Source organism: Apodemus sylvaticus, chromosome 5 (assembly GCF_947179515.1).
Source record: "Apodemus sylvaticus chromosome 5, mApoSyl1.1, whole genome shotgun sequence".
NCBI lineage: Eukaryota > Metazoa > Chordata > Mammalia > Rodentia > Muridae > Apodemus > Apodemus sylvaticus.
In genome coordinates, this window is record NC_067476.1 from 11,061,830 (window position 1) to 11,079,672 (window position 17,843).

A 17,843-nucleotide genomic window follows, 5' to 3' on the forward strand; every position below is an offset into this window, starting at 1 on the left:
ACACACACACACACACACACACACACGCTCCTGCAAAAGCTGTCCTTAAGTCTACTGTCTTTCCGGGACACTAGTCAGGAGTATTTCTACAATCCCAGTGTCAGTCCCAACGGAGACAGGACTATGAGAAAGAGCAGGTGTCCCGGGTGACAGGCCAGAGTCCCTGTCTTCAGGCACTTAGCACAGGAAACACAGCCACACAGCGTCTTCCCAAATGCCTTCAGCCTGGCCAGCCACAGTGAGCCTGCGGCCCCACATAACCACCACCAGAGCCAAGGGTGCTTTAAAATTAATTTTATTTCTCTTTATAGCTTTTATTTTAATCTTAAAAAAAGGTTTATTCGACATTGTCTTCAAGAGTCTCGCGCCTGCTGGTAAGTGCACGCATGGGTTCGCGTTCACAGTACTGTCCACAACCGAGGACAGTTGGTGCTTATTGCTAGAAACAGTGAGTGCCCACGCCTGGGTGGGCACGGGTGTGAAGGGCAGCGGTAGAGGAAAGCCTGGGTCTGTCGACAACACGAGGCAATGGACTGAAGGGACACGCCCAAGAGAAGCTGGGTGTTCTCGCCCAGACCCACACAGCCTCTCCGGGGTCCTCCCTAGCCCTGTCTTCTGCCAGGCAGGAGGGTAGAGAGGAAAGGGGGCCAGGGAAGCCAGGTGGGCAAAGCCAGGCATGCAGTGGGGAAGGAGCTCAAGAAATGTGGGTTTGGGGGTCCCCATGTCCAGAGCAGTTCAGGCCACCCCTACTGTGATTCCCAGCCCTTAGCCCCACAAAACCCTTAGAGAGCACTCAGCCCAGGATGAGGAATCGCCTCCCACCCTCCCCAGGGCTGTCTCTTTCCTTCAGGGCAAGGAAGTCCTGAACCCAGAGAAGGCCTTTCGGGTCAGCAGCCAGCCCTGATCTAGTGTGGGGCTGAGACATCACAGCTCTCCCAGCTAAGGCCACAGCCTCCACACAGAGAAAAGGAAGGCTCCAGGAAGGTCCAGCCCTGACAAGTGGCTTCCAGCAACCGTGCCATGGGCACGCCCTGCTCGGTGTGCTCCAGGTGACTGCAGGCCCTAGCCCTAGTGGCTGAGAATGACCAGACATTAAGTACCCCAGAAGGACAAGCATCCCAAGCGTAGAATCAGAGCTAGGATCTAGCTGCACACGAAACACCACATTGTTTCCAAGGCCCCCCACAAATGGCTCAGCAGCAGCAAAAACATTCTCTTTCTTGTGATAACAGTTTTCTGTGCTTATGATTGGTTCGAATCCAGGGACGCAGCTGTTAGCACACTCACAGGAGTGTCCCTCAAGCAGCTCAAAACAGACATTTCTAGAAACCTTGGCATCACTCAAGGACAAGTTCTATGGCTCCAGAAGGTAGATGCCAAGACTGTCTACCATGTGGCAAGCCAGTGTCACAATGGCCTGCTACCTCCCAAGTGAGTCAGCCGACTGCTCCCCAGACCTCCACCCCCACCCCCCACCCCCCACCCCTGAGCACCTATGTTGGGGAGGGGAGGGGAAGGGCCCAGGCACCCTCCAGCTGGTGTTTAGAGCCTCTCTGCAGCCCACCCCAGAGAGTCTGGGAGCTGCTTCCCCTGAGAATGACCCAGAAGCCCAGGTGTGACTTCTTTACAGTATGCTAGCGTATGGGCACCCCTGGGTGCTGGGACCCCAGATTCAAGTGTGACGGTGCTGGCCAGGAGGAAGGGGAACACCTTCTTTGCCTTCAGACAGCTGGGACTGTCCAGACTCAGTGGCAATGCCACCACCCCAACCCTGCCAGGTGTTTGGGACCAAGGTGAAGGGAAGAGGAAAAGACACATTCCTAGGGCCGGGTGCTAGAGACAGCAGAGGTGAAAAAGTTCCCTAGCCCCAACCCAACACTTTGGGAACTCCCCATTTCTTCTCCCAGAATACCTCCACCAGGCAAGTTAAGGCTACTGAGGAGAGGGGGGATCAAGGCTCTATGCCCTGCTTAGTGCGCACCCCTGGCACCCGGGTACTGGGGAGGGATTCTACTGGGGTGGAATAGAAGTTCTAGGCAGAGTCTGTGGTTTTGATTCCTCTCAAACAACAGAATAAAACAGCTGGTTTTAGACCTGAGATCCCACTCTTGTCCCTCACCCAGACCCCCAGGAGGAGGGACGGGGCCCAGGTGGGCCTCCGCTCTTCCCAGCTCTGACAGGAGGGGGACAAGTCCTGTAGGGCACAGATCCGTGACCTTTCCATTTCTTTCTCTCCTTTAAATTCAGCTTAAGGCAAAAGTTTGGCAAAGCAAGTCTACATAAGGCCGCATGGCAGAGGGCAGGCAGAGGGCAGGCAGGAAGGGCAGGCTGGGTCCCCTGACAATCAGCCTCCTCCCCTGCCTTTGAATCCACAAAGAGGGGAAAATAAAAATAAAAAGCGGTGTTTCAGAGAATCGGCTGCAATGAACACTGAGGTTGTGAGGGGAGGAGAGGAGCCCTGGGGTTGGGGTGGGTGGGCCCCCCTCCCTGCAGGGAAGCACGTGGAAGAGACAGGGGGTCAGCCGGTATTAGCACAGTGAGATCCGCCCCCAGAGAAGGTAGAATGGTTGTATTTTTCTGAATGACCGGACAGGGCATCTGGGTTTCCTTCTGAGTAGTAATATTGTTACGTTGAGTCTCACCTCGCAGCAGCCTGGCTGTTACCGGTGCTTGGGTGGGATCACCACCAGTGGCTGCCCGTACTTGGGCCTCCACATGAGGACCTGAGCATCGTTGGCATTGGGCTTGACCAGGGCGCTGGGCGGGATGGGCTCATTCTTGCTTAGGATTTTAGGTTGGTCCTGAGCAATGGGCTCCCGCAGCCTGGCGCGCTGGCCCAGGGGCCGGTTGGGATTCACCTCGATGCTGAGTTGCATCCGCCAGTGCAGGGTCTGCAGGATGATCATGTCGTTGGTGGAGGTGTTGGTAGCCACCAGCCACGTGGTGAAGCTCTGGTCCCGGTAGATGTTGGTCAGTTTGGCCACGTTGCTCTCGCTGACGGGCACGGCCCACGTGACGCTGGGGTAAAAGTTATCGTTCATGCTGATGATGAACTTGGAGTCTCTCTTGGTGGGCCCCACAATTGTGCAGGTCTCCGTGGTATTGCCGTACCAGGGGTAATTCACCCCGTCAGAGTCACTGATGGCCTCGATCTTTCCCTCCTGAAGATCGGGGAGCTCCCAGCTAGACCTAGGGGGGCAAAGAAGGCCAGGTGAGAGGCTCAGTCACCAGTAAGAGCATTCTTGTGATGGGTCAGGTACTGTCCTGGACCCTGGGGACAGGAGGTACTCTGCCCTCTTTTCCCATGGGGCTGATATGGGACAGAGCAGACACTAAATGGGACATTCAATACCAGGTAAGATGGTCCAGTCACAACCCGCTTCAATAACCCAGTGTTGGGCTGGAGAGATAGACGGCTCAGTGGTCCACCTACTGCTCTCATAGAGGACCCAAGTCCAATTCCCACATCAGCAGCTCACAAACACCTTTAGCTCCAGTCCTGGGAGATCTGGTGGTCTCTTCTGACCTATGTGGGCACCTGAACTCATATGTACGCGCATACGCGTGTGCGCGCGCGCGTGCACACACACACACACACACACATTATAAAAATATTTTTGGAGGGCTAGAGACATAGCTCAGTGGTTAAGAGCACTGCTGCTCTTTTAGAGGTCCTGAGTTCAAGTCCCAGCCCCCACATGGTAGCTTACAACTGTCTATAATTGTAGTCCCATGGGATCTGATTCTCTCTTCTTGTGATGTACACACAGGCAAGATACCCATATACATAAAATATACCAATTTTTTTTTTTTGGTTTCTGTTTTTTGGATTTGGTTTTTTCGAGACAGGGTTTCTCTGTCTAGCTCTGGCTGTCCTGGAACTCACCAGGCTGGCCTCGAACTCAGAAATCCACCTGCCTCTGCCTCCCAGAGTGCTGGGATTACAGGTGTGTGTCACCACCGCCTGGCAAAATATACCATTTTAAAATATGCATATATAACAATTTTTAAAAGACTCACACTAGTCTCCGAGTACCTCCCCAGGCCAAACCACCACTGAAGGCCAGCACCCTCTGTGACAGCCACAGTCATTAAACCATGGGGTGTCAGTTGGGACTTGGGGAAGCCCAACTCTTTTTTTTTTCTTTTTTTCTTTTTTTTCGAGACAGGGTTTCTCTGTATAGCTCTGGCTGTCCTGGAACTCACTTTGTAGACCAGCCTGGCCTTGAACTCAGAAATCCGCCTGCCTCTGCCTCCCAGAGTGCTGGGATTACAGGCGTGCGCCACCACTGCCCGGCTGGAAGCCCAACTCTTAACAGGGACTCCTCCATGAGTCTACAGTAATGACAAACAGTAGCAAAGTTGGGCCTTCACAAACACCAGTGGAATAACCATAGGAAGTCACACAGTTCCACAATCTCAGTCAGGGTGGAGGCCGTGGCCTCTCAGAGGCCCTCCTGGACACACAGCCTAGGAATACAGCCTGGGGTGGGAGTGCAGCTCAGTAGAACTTCCTCCTGCCCCATCTGTCCCTCCTGTGTTCTGCTGAGTGTGTCAGGTAGAAGGGACACAGTCTACCTGCTGGGCCCGTGGTGGGTGTCTAGCTTGGACATGGGGTCCCCACAGACCTTAGTCCCAGCTCCCTCAGTGGTGAAGGAGCCCAGGCAAGATCGTCCCCACCCTGGGACTCTCAGATACTTATCTCTTCCATACTTATCCCAGGGAGACTGCAGGAGCCACCCAGAAACTTGCCAATCCAAGGCACAGGCACAGCAAAGGCCTACCGCAGAGACCGCCAGGGTTGGTACAGAAACTCAGCAGAGGATGCACCAGCCTAGCTAGGTTACCACGGGGACACATAGACACCTTGCTGTTCCCAAGCACCTGTGGCTACTGGAAAATGCTCTCCAGGCTTCAGGGTCCCTCAGATGATGGATCCAGGGACTGTCACCCAGAAGAACCCCAGGCGGAACAGGTCCCAGCAGGGAATGAGGTAACACCTGCTCAGATGTGTCCAAGGATAGGGTTTACTGCCCATGAGCCCAACTGACCCACCCATACATCTACCACCCACCCACCCTTTTTTATTTACTTATTTACATATGTATTTATGGTTTTTCGAGACAGGGTTTCTCTGTGTAGCCCTGGCTGTCCTGGAACTCACTCTGTAGACCAGGCTGGCCTCAAACTCAGAAATCTGCCTACCTCTGCCTCCCAAGTGCTGGGATTAAAGGCATGCGCCACCACTGCCCCGCATACTCCTTTTAAAAGAGCATTCCTAGCCAGGCATCTGCCTGTAATCCCAGCCCCTGGGAGATGGAAGCAGGCAGATAGGGAGTTCAAAGACATCCTCAGCTACATGGCAAATTCAGGACTAGCCTGGACTCCATGAGGCGTCTCTCAAAAATAACAAAAGTGCTTTTCTGTCTGTGGTGGGAATCACTAAGGGAGAGAGGCGCTGAGTCTGGGGCAGAATGGATATGGAAAACACAGATCCTACACCCAGCGGAGGGGCCTTGAAAGGAAAGACAGCCTGCCACCTACTGTGGCATGGCGGAGCCCGGGGCACTGTACCACACGAAAGAAGCCACCACAAGAAGGTAATTACTGCGGGTCAGCACCTGAGACAGGAAGTGGAGCCAGGGCTGCTGTGGGCAGAAAAGGATGCTGATGAATGGGCGGAGTTTCAGTTAGCAATGGCAAAGGGTTCCAGAGAGGGATGGTGTGGGTACCTAACGGCTGAACTGTGCACCCCAATCATGCAGCGCTCGGTCTGGCTGCTGGGGTGTCAGCAGCACTAGCGCCACAGGAGAATGGGCAGGAGCAGGATATCTGATTCCATGTTGGGGTTTGTGTGGTGTGTGTTCGTGTTTGTGTGGGGCAGCTCATGTGTGAGTGGCCAGGGTTCTCTCCATGTTAGTCCGGCTGGCTTTGGGAATTCCCAGTCTGTCCCTCACAAACTGGAAATTATCAGCAGGCCCTCACGCCCAGCCAGCTCTCACTTGTGCCCCAGGGATCTAAACTCTGATACCCATGCCTGCCTGCAAGCACTTTACAAGCTGAGCCCTGTCCCCAGGGCCCAGACTCTGCTAAACTTTCTGTTCCTCTCATTGCTAAGTTCGTAAAGCCATGTGTGACAGTTCAGATCTAGTCATAATGAAACTGTGTCTCCTCTGCAGCAGTGGTCAGCACCCCAGAATGGAGTTCTTGATTCCCCAGCAGGATTCAGACCAGAGAAGGCCCTCAGTCCTGCTCTGACTCTGCTTTCGTCTCCCTCCACTGGGTTCAGGCCCTTGCTTTAGGTTTAGGTGTTTGCTGCTGTCCTCTCCTTGGAAGTCTTTTCAGTGCCCTGTTTGCTTTGCTGTGCTGAGAAGGGGAACCCAGAGCCCTAGACGAAGCTACATCATGCTCCAACCATTGAACCACACATCCCTAATCTGGGGCAGGAACGGTTTTATTCCTTTTGGCATTCGGGTTGTGGTGGGGAGGGTGTTAGAAGATCTCATTCTGGGCTGGAGAGATGGCTCAGCAGTTAAGAGCACTGACTGCTCTACTAGAGGTCCTGAGTTCAATGGCCAGCAACCACGTGGTGGCTCCCAGCTATCTGTAATGGGATCTGATGCCCTCTTCTGGTGTGTCTGAAGACAGAGACAGTGTACTCACATACATAAAATAAATGTTTAAAAAGAAAAATCTCACTCTATCCCCATCACTCCAGTAGCCCAGGCTGGCCTTAAACCTGAAGAAGATCCTCCTGCCTCAGCCTCCATCATGAGCTACCATGCCCAGTGGAAAGGCGTTTGAAAACAAGAGCTGACCAGATGGTTCATTGGTTAAAACCACTTACCGCACAACCAAGGGCAGAGTTGCATCTCTGAGATCCACATGGAAAAAGGAGAAAAGCTATTTCTAAAAACTGACCTCTGACCTCACAAGCTTATGGAGGCCGTGTGTGCTCTGCACCTCTAAAAATATATAAATGTAAAAGGCTGCCTTGCAAATAAAACAAAAAAAAAAACAAAAAACAAAAAAAAAAACAAAAAGACAAAACCATGGCCCCTTTGAACTTCCAAATCACTGTGGCCCAGGTGGAGTACTCAGCACTAGTGTTACCTTGCTCTGTGACCCCTGAACAACCAAGCCCTGCCAGTCACAGCCAGGTGACAGTCTCCATGAGCTGGCGGCCAGCAGAGTCTCGAGAGACGTTACTCAGAAGCAGAGCGGAGCCAGCTGTATTGTCTTGATCTGGACCATCAAGGGAGCCTGCGGCTTCCTAGCTGGGGAGATGGGAAGGGCCGGGGACTGGTCAGGGACACAGTGTGAGAAACACAAAGCAACTGGGATGGAAACTGAGGCCCAGGCATCTGACAGTCACATCTGCACCTCTCTCATCAGCATCCACAACAATAGCATCCACGCCCACCCCAGGCTTTCCTAGAGAGACATGTATGTGCTAATATATACCACCTGCCACAGCTGTGGTAACAAAATTAGGAAGAGACTTAAAAAAATAAATAAAAAAGGCCTGGTGGGACATGCCTTTAAGCCCAGCACTTGGGAGGCAGAGGCAGAGGGAGAGGGGCAGAGGGGCAGGGGGGCAGAGGGGCAGGGGGGCAGGGGGGGCAGGGGGGGCAGAGGGGCAGGGGCAGAGGGGCAGAGGGGCAGAGGGGCAGGGGCAGGGGCAGGGGCAGAGGCAGAGGGGCAGAGGGGCAGAGGGGCAGAGGGGCAGGGGGGCAGGGGGGCAGGGGGGGCAGGGGGGGGCAGAGGGGCAGGGGCAGAGGGGCAGAGGGGCAGAGGGGCAGGGGGGCAGGGGGGGCAGAGGGGCAGGGGGCAGAGGGGCAGGGGGGCAGAGGGGCAGGGGGGCAGAGGGGCAGAGGGGCAGGGGGGCAGGGGGGCAGGGGGCAGGGGGGCAGAGGGGCAGAGGGGCAGGGGGCAGAGGGGCAGAGGGGCAGGGGGGGCAGAGGGGCAGGGGGCAGAGGGGCAGGGGGGCAGAGGGGCAGGGGGGCAGAGGGGCAGGGGGGCAGAGGGGCAGGGGGGCAGGGGGGCAGAGGGCAGAGAGGCAGGGGGCAGGGGGGGCAGAGGGCAGAGGGGCAGGGGGCAGAGGGGCAGGGGGGCAGAGGGGCAGGGGGGCAGAGGGGCAGGGGGGCAGAGGGGCAGGGGCAGAGGGGCAGAGGGGCAGAGGGGCAGAGGGGCAGGGGCAGGGGCAGAGGCAGAGGCAGATCTTGGGGAGTTGGAAGCCAGCCTGGTCAACAGAGCAAGTTGCAGGACAGCCAGAGCTACACAGAAAAACCCTGTCTCACAAAACCATTTCTGTTAAGCTAGCACTCTTTAGGATCTAGAGGTCAAAGGGCAGGCCACACCATAAAATAAGAAAGACAGAGTGCCATATATGCCAAGATGGCTATAAACTCTCTATAGCGTGTAAGCTGGCCTTGAACTCTGTCTTGTTTTGTTTTGTCTTGTTTTGGATTTTGGCTTTTCCAGACAGGGTTTCTCAGTATAGCCCTGGCTGTCCTGGAACTTGCCCTATAGACCAGGCTGGCCTCGAACTCAGAGCTCTGCTTCCCAAGTGTTCCTGGCATTAAAGGGCTTTCATGCTGTACACATTCCTACAAGTGACAAGATCATCACTACAAGGCCACCTCTGTATGGTGCACTCTGCTCTGGAAGGGCAAACTAAGACCTTATCCTTGACACTCAGCCTTTGTGACCTGCGTAGGATGAGATCCTAGGGCCTGAAGTCCGGTCTCTCAGGAAGGCAGAGGACCAAGCCTTCAAGGTCAGAAAGCCAGAGGCTGCCTTGACTTGATGAAACCCTCTAACAAAGAAAACAAAATAAAACCCAAGCCGCCCAGACCTTGAGACCTTGTGAAGAACGAAAACTCAGGGATATTCCAACACTAAGAACTTGGATGTGGTGACAGCTGCGGGGACCTTCTCAGGCACGACTGTGCAGATGTACACAAGTCACCTGCTTCCCAGGCCACCTGCCATGCTCCTGTCCTTGTCCTCTGGGGTGTGAGATGTCAGAGTGGCAGGCAAGCCCAGACTTGAACCTGGACGTCAGCCTGCTCTCAGAGCCCCTAGCATCACGTCTGAGACGATCCAGATCATTTCACCATCCCTAATCCTGCAGCAAACGGCACAGGCACCAACTCACCGTGTCTGCAGAGGATCTGCCTCAGAGCCAGGAAAGGGAGGACCAGAGCTGTGCCCTGGGCACTCAGTACCACCCAACTCCAGCTCTCTGGCAGAGAATCCACTGCCCTGCCTGGTCTCCCAGAGTCTAACCTCTTCTCTCAGAAGTCCCTCAGGTTTTTAAAAAAAGACAAATTTGGTCTCACTGTTCTGTTCCTGTTAAGCCTGTCAAGGGAGGTCAGGGCTTAACAACCTGTGCAGAAGGAAAGCCACTGCCCTGCTAATTCTGTCCCCTCCCCCACCCCTGCCTAGGCCCTGCCCCTCCCACCCATCTTACTGTCCTGCTCCTGCTCTGATGGGGGAAGAGGCAGCTGTTGAGCTCTGGCCACAGCCCCAGGCTTTTCACACAAGCCAGGTGCCCTTGGCCAGGGTTCAGTACCATTAGGGTGTTGTAACTGTCTCCTGGCGCATACTCCAGGGCAATCAAACGACTGTTTGTGGGCAGCCTTTCCCCAGACAAACCACAAAGGCCAAGAGGACAGAGCCACATCTGCCTTGAACTTTCCCACGTATTCACGGCTCATCACAGTCAGTGCTTGATTTATACTTGGGTCCCACAAAACTTGTAACCTGGCCCTCAGCAGCACGATGGGACACTGACTCCCAGGAGTTCACCCTGCAGAGCTGCAGGTGGAACAGGTGCTTTTAGAACTCATTGTGACCACAGTATAAAGATAGCCTCACACGTTCATGTACACCCAGACACATCTATCAGTGTATACATATGTGCATGCAAATTCACATATGTCCACACGTGTCAGACACATATAAACATTCACATACACATGTACAAATGCATGTGCACATAGACATACATGCATATACCTCTGTGTGCTTACAAAAAAACGCATGTGCACACACAGAGAGAGGCTCTCTGATCAGCATGCCTGACTGAGGGTGGGTGAAGGGGGTTCAGGAAGACCTGCCGTTGGGGATGGAGGTGACCATGGAGGGCTACCACACTGCAGAAGAGCATCACACTAATTCAGGGACTTCAGGATTCAGCAGCCAGAAGCTTGCCCAGCACAGACCCTTCAAGATCTTGGGGACAAATACAACCCGCCACTTCCATGACCCTAAACTAAACTAAAAAAAGCCCTATCAAATGTTCTAGAGTTTTCTCACATATGCAGATGAGCAGTTGTCTGTGGAGGCCTGGCTTTATCCTCAGCCCACACGGCCCCTTGGGCCCATTTCTCTCCTGTTCACTCTCAGAGTCCAGAGCCCGTAAGTCACACCTCCTCAGTGCTGGGCTGTACAGTCAGGGGACAAAGGTCGGTCACAGGGCCAAGCGCCCGAAGCCGCAGAGATTGTCCTCACTGTGCTCTTGTCTGAGTGTCTCCCTTATTCTCTATTCATTTAATGTTTTCTTTTAAAATTATTCACTTAAAAAATGTAACTGGAGAGTCGGGCCATGGTGGCGCACGCCTTTAATCACAGCACTTGGGAGGCAGAGGCAGGCGGATTTCTGAGTCTGATTAGTCCGGTCTACAGAGTGAGTTCCAGGAAAGCTAGGGCTACACAGAGAAACCCTGTCTTGAACCTCCTCCTCCCCCAATAATGTAACTGGAATGCCTGGTGGTAGTGGTGCACACTTTTGATCCCAGTATTCAGGAGGCAGAGGCAGACGATCTCTGAGTTCAAGGCCAGCCTGGTCTACAGTAAGTTCCAGGACCTATATAGTAAGATATAGTCTTAAAAGAATACTATTTTTTTAAGCAAAGAAATAAATCATCTCCAAGACACACTTCTTCAAGGGCAGGCTGGTCATACCAGGAACAAAGCTATCTCTCTATATGCTTTCTGTTTGTGTTCATTATCTTGCTTTAATATGAAATTAGGGGACTGCAAGATGGCTCAGTGGTTAAAGGCACTGGTCATTCGGGCCTGATGACCTGAGTTCAATACTTAGAACCCACTAAGAGGTGGCAGGACCAAAGCATCCACTCCCTACAGGTGTAGTGGCATGCACCATGCACAGACACACCACGCATGCACATGCACAGACACACCACGCATGCACAATAATAATAGATTTTATTTTAGTTCATTTAAAATGAAATTAGTTTTGAGCCTATATGATGCCACCACCGCCCCCATCACCCCCTCATGATACCTGACATTTTAAGGACACAGTTGAGGCAGAGGCTGAGGCTCTGGGCTGGATCTGCCCAGCACTTGTGGCTGTCCTGACAACCCGGGTCCTATATTCACCGAGACAGCTTGGGAAGTAAGGGGTTAGCTCACCTGCTCGCCTACTGAACAGCCGAGCAGTCTGGTGAAATGTCTCTGGGATGTTATGGCACACGCTGTGGGAGAGCTGTACTGTGTTACAGGACACGTGCCCGGAAGCTCCCTGAGCTGTACAGTGCCTCAGGACTGAGTTCTTCATAGCTTATCACCTCCTGCCTTCACGGCACCCAGCACCTGCCCACAGCTCATACAAGGAGTGCACACTGTCTCTTCCCAACTTCTGGAATCTTCCTCCAGCCCGTGTCTCCTCAGACTCCAGTCCCAGCCTTGGCCTGACCCAAGGAGGAAGGACTCAGACCAGTGGCTGCTTAATTTTGGCGTCAAGGCCCTATCCTACTGTCAGAACTGCCCAGCCCAATGCCCTCCCAAAGGTTATGGAATAAACTATTCTTCCTTTAAAGTTTTTATTAGTTGCTAGTAATAAAAGATGTTCTCCTTTTAAAAAAAGACATTAAGACATTGATAAAGTCGGTGGTTGTGGTGCACTCCTTTAATCCCAGCACCCAGGAAGCAAAGGCAGAGGAGGGATCTCTGAGTTTGAGGCTAGCCTGGTCTTTAGAGAGAGTTCCAGGACAGCCAGGGCTACACAGAGAATCCCTGTCTTGAAAAAGACAATTAATAAAGTAAAAACCAAGTTATGCCCTCTGCCCTCCTTCCCATGGAGGTCGCTCACAGCATTACATACACTTCAGTAAACATCCTTCCAGACGGTTCTGCGTGCACACACAGGACGTGTCCCTATGCTTATGTTTCCTTCGCCATAACCCTTTTCCCTCTCCGATGCTCGCCTTATCAGCTTTCGCGGTGCTAGGGATGGGACCCAAGACCTCTCCCACGCAAGGCAGGACCTCTGCCACTGAGCAGGGCCCTAGGCTCTCATTCCAGTGTGACACTATTGCTCCATGGAAACCTGACTGTTCGTACCAGCAGGACCCTGCACAGTGGGCAGATCTTAATTCTCTTTCCCAATCGCAAGATGTCTGGGCTCTCCACAACTCCCTGCTCCTACCACAGTCCTAGGAGCCGATCTCACTACCTTTCTTCCTCGGTATGTCACTTAACTTGATCATTAGTTACCTGTGGTGTCTCTAGAAGCCAGGCCCAGACTAGGGCAGAGCATTCTGGAAGTCAGACCCTAAAATCACACACCCTGGACAGAAGGGTACAGAGACAGCCAGACAGCCAGGCTTACTGGATAATGGATGGTGGGGTTGCAGCTGCCTTGACTCTACTCCGGAAACAACAGGCCCTGCAGCTTTCTCCTTCCCGCGGGGCCTGATCTGCAGCAGAGGCTTCTAGCATTTTCTAAACATTTCCCTGATACCCGGGCAGCTGGGCGTCTGTCTGTACATCCCCAGGCCACTTGCACCCCTCTCTCCGAAGGTAGCTTCAAGCTGGAGCCACCACTTGGTCACAGCTAGCCCAAGGGGGAGTTCTCCCAGGCTGGGCCACCCCCACCACTTCCCTCCCACCCTGAAGCTAGGAAACAAGGACTTCCCTCTCCCCCTCACCCCGCCCTGGCCTCCGCCATTGCCAGGCAGATGGGGGAAGCCGCCTTCCGCCCCAAGACAGGAAGTATAGTCTTCAATTGTTCTGTGAGGCCTCAGGCCCTGGCTCCGGGAAGAGGCCAGCAGGGACATTCCTCCTGGGGCCATCCCCCAGATCTCAGGTGTTGAGCAAACATCCTTGGGCAAGCGGCTTTGGGATTTATAGTCTGCATTACTATCCCCAAATTAGGGCCTCTGAGGTCCTGGGATGCACCCCAGAGATAGCAGGGAGAAAGACAACCAGAGTTCCAAGATTTCCACACAAGTCTATCCAAGCCATGACAGCACACGTGTGGGTCAGGAAAAGCCACAAGGCCTCAGGGGCCAAGGCTGTCCTGCTATGGAAAGGTACCCAGAGAGAACACGGAGTAACAATATTTGGTCACACAGTATAGAATAACCCAACACCGATACCCAGGATTTGTAATCGTGGTATCTGGGGAGACGGAGCAGGGAGGGGTGCAGGGTGCTGGCTCTGTGCCAAGCCCCTCCACCTTGCTCAGCCCACAGAGCCAAGCAAACAGGGAGGTGGGAGGGGAACACCCCCTTTCACAGAGGGGAACTACGAGGTCTGAACTGCTCTGCTCCCATCCCCTCCACATCATCCTGACCTGCACTGCTCCTGACCGTGGCCTTGGGCCGGGTTCCGGGAGAGCTCCAAAGAAGCAGGGCAAACCAGGGACAACTTGCACTGTGTCTCCCACACAGGCAAGAAACTGCAACTTGTCACTTAGAAGGCTCTATCCCAGCTGACAGGTGGCAGTTGAGGAATTGCGGGGGACAGCTGAGGAGGCAGGTGTCTCTGACAGTTTGGAGGGGGTTGGCATTGAATGTACTGTGGGTTGGACCCAACGCCATATAGAACGCTCTCGCTCTCATGCGGGCACAAGAGAGACGCCATCTTCCAGCACACCCCCTGCACAGTCGGGCTGTGACTGAGGCAGTGGCTTTTGAAATGCAGTGTTCCACTACAAATAATTTCAAGTCCAGAATGCCATCCGACAAAGTCCTCCTCGCTTTCGGATTAATTTCAAGCAAGGATAATGCGGGGGTGGGTGGGGTGGGGGCGGTGGTATTATGGATTTCAGCTAAGTAGTCAGAATTAATATTTTCAGTATAAGCCCATTTGTAAAGAATATAAGTCCCTAATGCGGCCTAGGCCACCTGGCTGTCCCCTCCTCGGGTCACGGACGCCTGGGGCCTAGAGTTCATTTCAGAGACCCAAACAATCTGGGTTGAGTCTGACAGTAATTTCACATCCCTCTTTGGGGACATTTGTGGTTGTCACAAGATGGGGGAGGTAGAGCCTGTTCTGCAATGCCCCACCCCCAGCCACCAACAAGAAGTACCTGCCAGGGCACAGGCTAGGAGAGGGACAAGTACCCACTCATTTGGACTTAAGAAGTTCAGACAGGAAGGTGTAGTTTTTGTTCTGTTCTGGGAGCCAAGGTCTCGTGATGAAACCCTGGCTGGCCTACTCACTATGTAGACCAGGCTGGCCTTCCAGTCAGAGAGATCGGCCTGCCTCTGCCTGCAAGAGTGCTGGGATTAAAGGTCTGCGCCATCATGCCCAACCTGGAAGGTTTTTTTATCAACCCCATCTAAATGTTTCTGTTTGTGGCCAGAAGGGCGGAGTCCAGGCTTCCTGCAGAAGCTGAGTGTCTCCATGGAAAGGGAGGGTAAGACAGCTACAGTGGGTCACAGGGACAGTACCACTCAGCAAGTGCAAGCTTCAGACTGCATTTCCTCCAAAGGATTGGTCACCTGCCCCTGTTCCTGCAATGCAGCTGGCCCTGCCTGACCTGGGACAGCAGAGCCAGGGTACCCTAAGAGTAAGCAGAATCAGGTGTTGACAGAGAGCAAAGAAAATGACCTTGACCACTTCACCATCCCTACATGATGCTATTTTTGATGTTTTAAAAGTTAAGAGTGTAGGACCCGGGCTGGGGAGGCTACACATTTCACGGAGTATCTGGCTGTCTTTTCTAATTCAGTGGTTTCAGGAAAGAGCGTCAGCTTCATAAATACCATCACTAACTTCCGACTGATAGACCTGAAACCAAAATCACATCAATGTTGGCAACCACCTGCTTGCAGGACTCACGTGAACTTGGCCTAATGCTGGCTGTGGAGGCAAAAGTTGCCCGAGTAATCTCCTCAGTAAACTATGCAGAAGGAATTTTGCTTAGGCCCACTTTGCAGATGAGTCAACTGAGGCTCGCTCAGAGTGGCTAAGACACTTCCTAGGGTCACACCCTGGCGAGAGTCTAAGGTGCACAAGATTCATCTGACTAGGAACCCAGGTGGGTAATAGTGGAGCGATGTCACTCCAGGCTCTTGATACCCTGGGGACAGCTCAAAGACGTCAAGTTCACCCCGAGGAAAGCCTGTGTTTCTCAACTGTCTGGATGCTTTGCAAAGCTGGGAAGTGTGAGAAGAATCCGGCTGAGGGCTGCTTGTGAAGGACCTCCCTGAATACCTGAGTCTTGCCACCCATCTGGGGATAGCTGTGTATCCAGGCTTAGAAGAGGAAGGGCTTAAAAGGAGGGGCGGGGCTGCTGGGGGCCCGATGACCCTGTGTGGCCCAGTGGTTTTAGGTTTTAGGGTGACAACCTAGTTTTAAGCCTTATCCTATCTTCCTGTTTCCTGCAGAGTTTAAGCGTCGTCGCTGAATGGAGACGACACATTTGTTGGCTTGTGACTACTCTCAGCTCCAACTCTCTACCAGACCCCTCTCTTTCCCACCTGCAAAGCTGAGAAGTGAGGCCACATAGAGTGGACACCAAAGACTGCGAGACAGTGTCCGTGAGCCACCACAGGGGTCAAGCCAGGGACTGTGTCCCCACGCCCACCAACCACTGGGTCTCGGCAGCTGCTTTCACCACTGTCCCCATGAGCATGATTTCCACATGGAGGATGACCTTCTTTGGGGCCAAGAGCATACAGAGCAAGACCCCAGGGCTCCAGGGTCCCATGGAGATCTATCTCATTCTAAGAGACCAAACCTCTAGCTGGTCGGCACGGCCCCACTGGAGGGACGCTGGGTGCTGACCCTTGACCTCCATTGGGAGACAAAGCCGCACACTGCGAAGTGAACTGGGTTTCTGAAGTCCCCTTCAAACACACACCGCCACCAGCCACCACTACCAACAGTGGCAAAGCTGTTCTGTGCATCTGAACCTCCATACACACCCCAGACACAAGGTCAGGACCCACAGCAAAGTCCTGTGCAAAGAAGTCTGGAAGGTGTTTCGGAGGCTTCTAACCACTCCCATCTGCCTCATGGGCTCATGGAGGCCTGAGCCTGAGGGTCGGTGAAGACTTCTCTGGTGACCCCAGATGGCCTTGTTTTACCAAAGGGGCACAGGTTCCTGTTCTCTCAGCATCTTGCTAGGAAGAACAGAGCAACTCTGGGGACCAGGGACAATGGCAGGGCAGATCTAGCTGAGCTAGGACCCTAATCAACAAGTAAAGGCTCCCTAGAACTGCTTGACCCAAGGTCTGGCGACAGTTCCACCCCTACCTAAAGACCCCACCCCCAAGCCCTGTGCTAGCCTCACCCAGCCTTCAAGCTCCCCACACCCCAGCCTGTCCCCAAGAGTACTCACATGCCCTGCTCCCCGTACTGGTTGTAAAACTCCATATGGCTGCACGCCTGAATCCAACCAACAATCCAGGTCTCCTTCTTGGGGATGGGCGGCATGACCACTTGGGCTGAGGCCCGGAAGTGGGGTGTCCGGTAGCGCAGTACCACGCTGGAGGACTCGTCGATGCTGGTGGGGATGGGGTCGATGGAGGCTTTCACATCAATCACGGTAATCCCTTCCCGGAAGACTCTGGCTTTGCCTCCGATGCTCTGAATACAGCCCATGGCACACAGGACCGCTCTAATCTCCAGGGAAGGCCAGCAGTCCCAAAAATAACAGGGCATTGAAAGGATGGAGGTTGCAGGACCCAGTGCCGAGCGCGCAATCTAATCTCAAAACTCAAAAACCGAGACCCATAGGCTAGAGGACTTAAGGAGTGGAGGGGCCTTGCATAGCACTAACGGGCCCTGTTATAAATACGGATTCTGCTGCATCTCAAGAGCCCTGGGCTCCCTCTTCTAGCAGTGGGCAAAAGCCACCGATATTCTTTGGGTTTAAAAAAAGAAAAGTTTGGAGTTTAATGGATAAGCATGTTGTTCTGACATCCAGCGCTGCGTCCTCACACTTGGGGATGGCAGCTCGGACACTCTCCCTGAAGTCTTCGGAGGAAGCAGAAGGGCTCTGGCAGGCACATAAATAAGGAAGGCTCGGTCCCCGCGCGGTCGCGCCACCCTCGCTGCAGAACGCCGACTTCCTGCCCTTCTGCCTTCCGCACCGGCTCCCTGGGACACACGCGCCCGCCCGGCGGGGCCCAATCAATTGCAGCGTGAGCTCCCGTTCAAGCGGCGGAGGACCCGCGTCCTGTGAGGCCGGCACCCACCCGCGGTTCCAAGAGGGGAGCTCCGGGCTCGGTGCTCGCCGGGTCCCCTCCGGCGCCCACTCGCGCGCCCCTTTGCCACTGTCGCTGTAGCCGCCGACTGCCGCGCAGAGCTCCGAGGCTGCTCTCGGGTGTCCGCCGCCGCCTGCTTCGCCTCGGCCGCCGAGGACCTGCAGAGAGGTGGAAGGCACGGGGCGTCAAAGTTGAGCCGAACTTTACTGCGGGGGGGACTCGAGGGCGCGGCGATGCGTGTGCGCCGGGCGCGGGCTGCCGAGCTGACGGCGCAGCTCTGGGCGGTCTCCCCGGAGGTGGCGCCCCCCTCCGCCCGCCCCGTCAGTGGCGGCCGCACGACTGCGCGCACCAGCGAATAATCGCCTCCCG

General features: G+C 54.2%; 1 protein-coding gene across 1 annotated transcript; it reads right to left on the reverse strand.

Annotated features, from left to right (window-relative positions):
• Window positions 1-279: 279 nt before the first annotated feature.
• Window positions 280-17,731, reverse strand: Fam78a (family with sequence similarity 78 member A). Its single transcript, XM_052182146.1, has 2 exons — window positions 16,607-17,731; window positions 280-3,189 (listed from the first exon to the last, which is right to left on the reverse strand). Exons 1-2 carry the CDS (start codon window positions 16,927-16,929, stop codon window positions 2,661-2,663), a joined length of 852 nt encoding a protein of 283 aa, XP_052038106.1. The 5' UTR covers window positions 16,930-17,731; the 3' UTR covers window positions 280-2,660.
• Window positions 17,732-17,843: the final 112 nt, after the last annotated feature.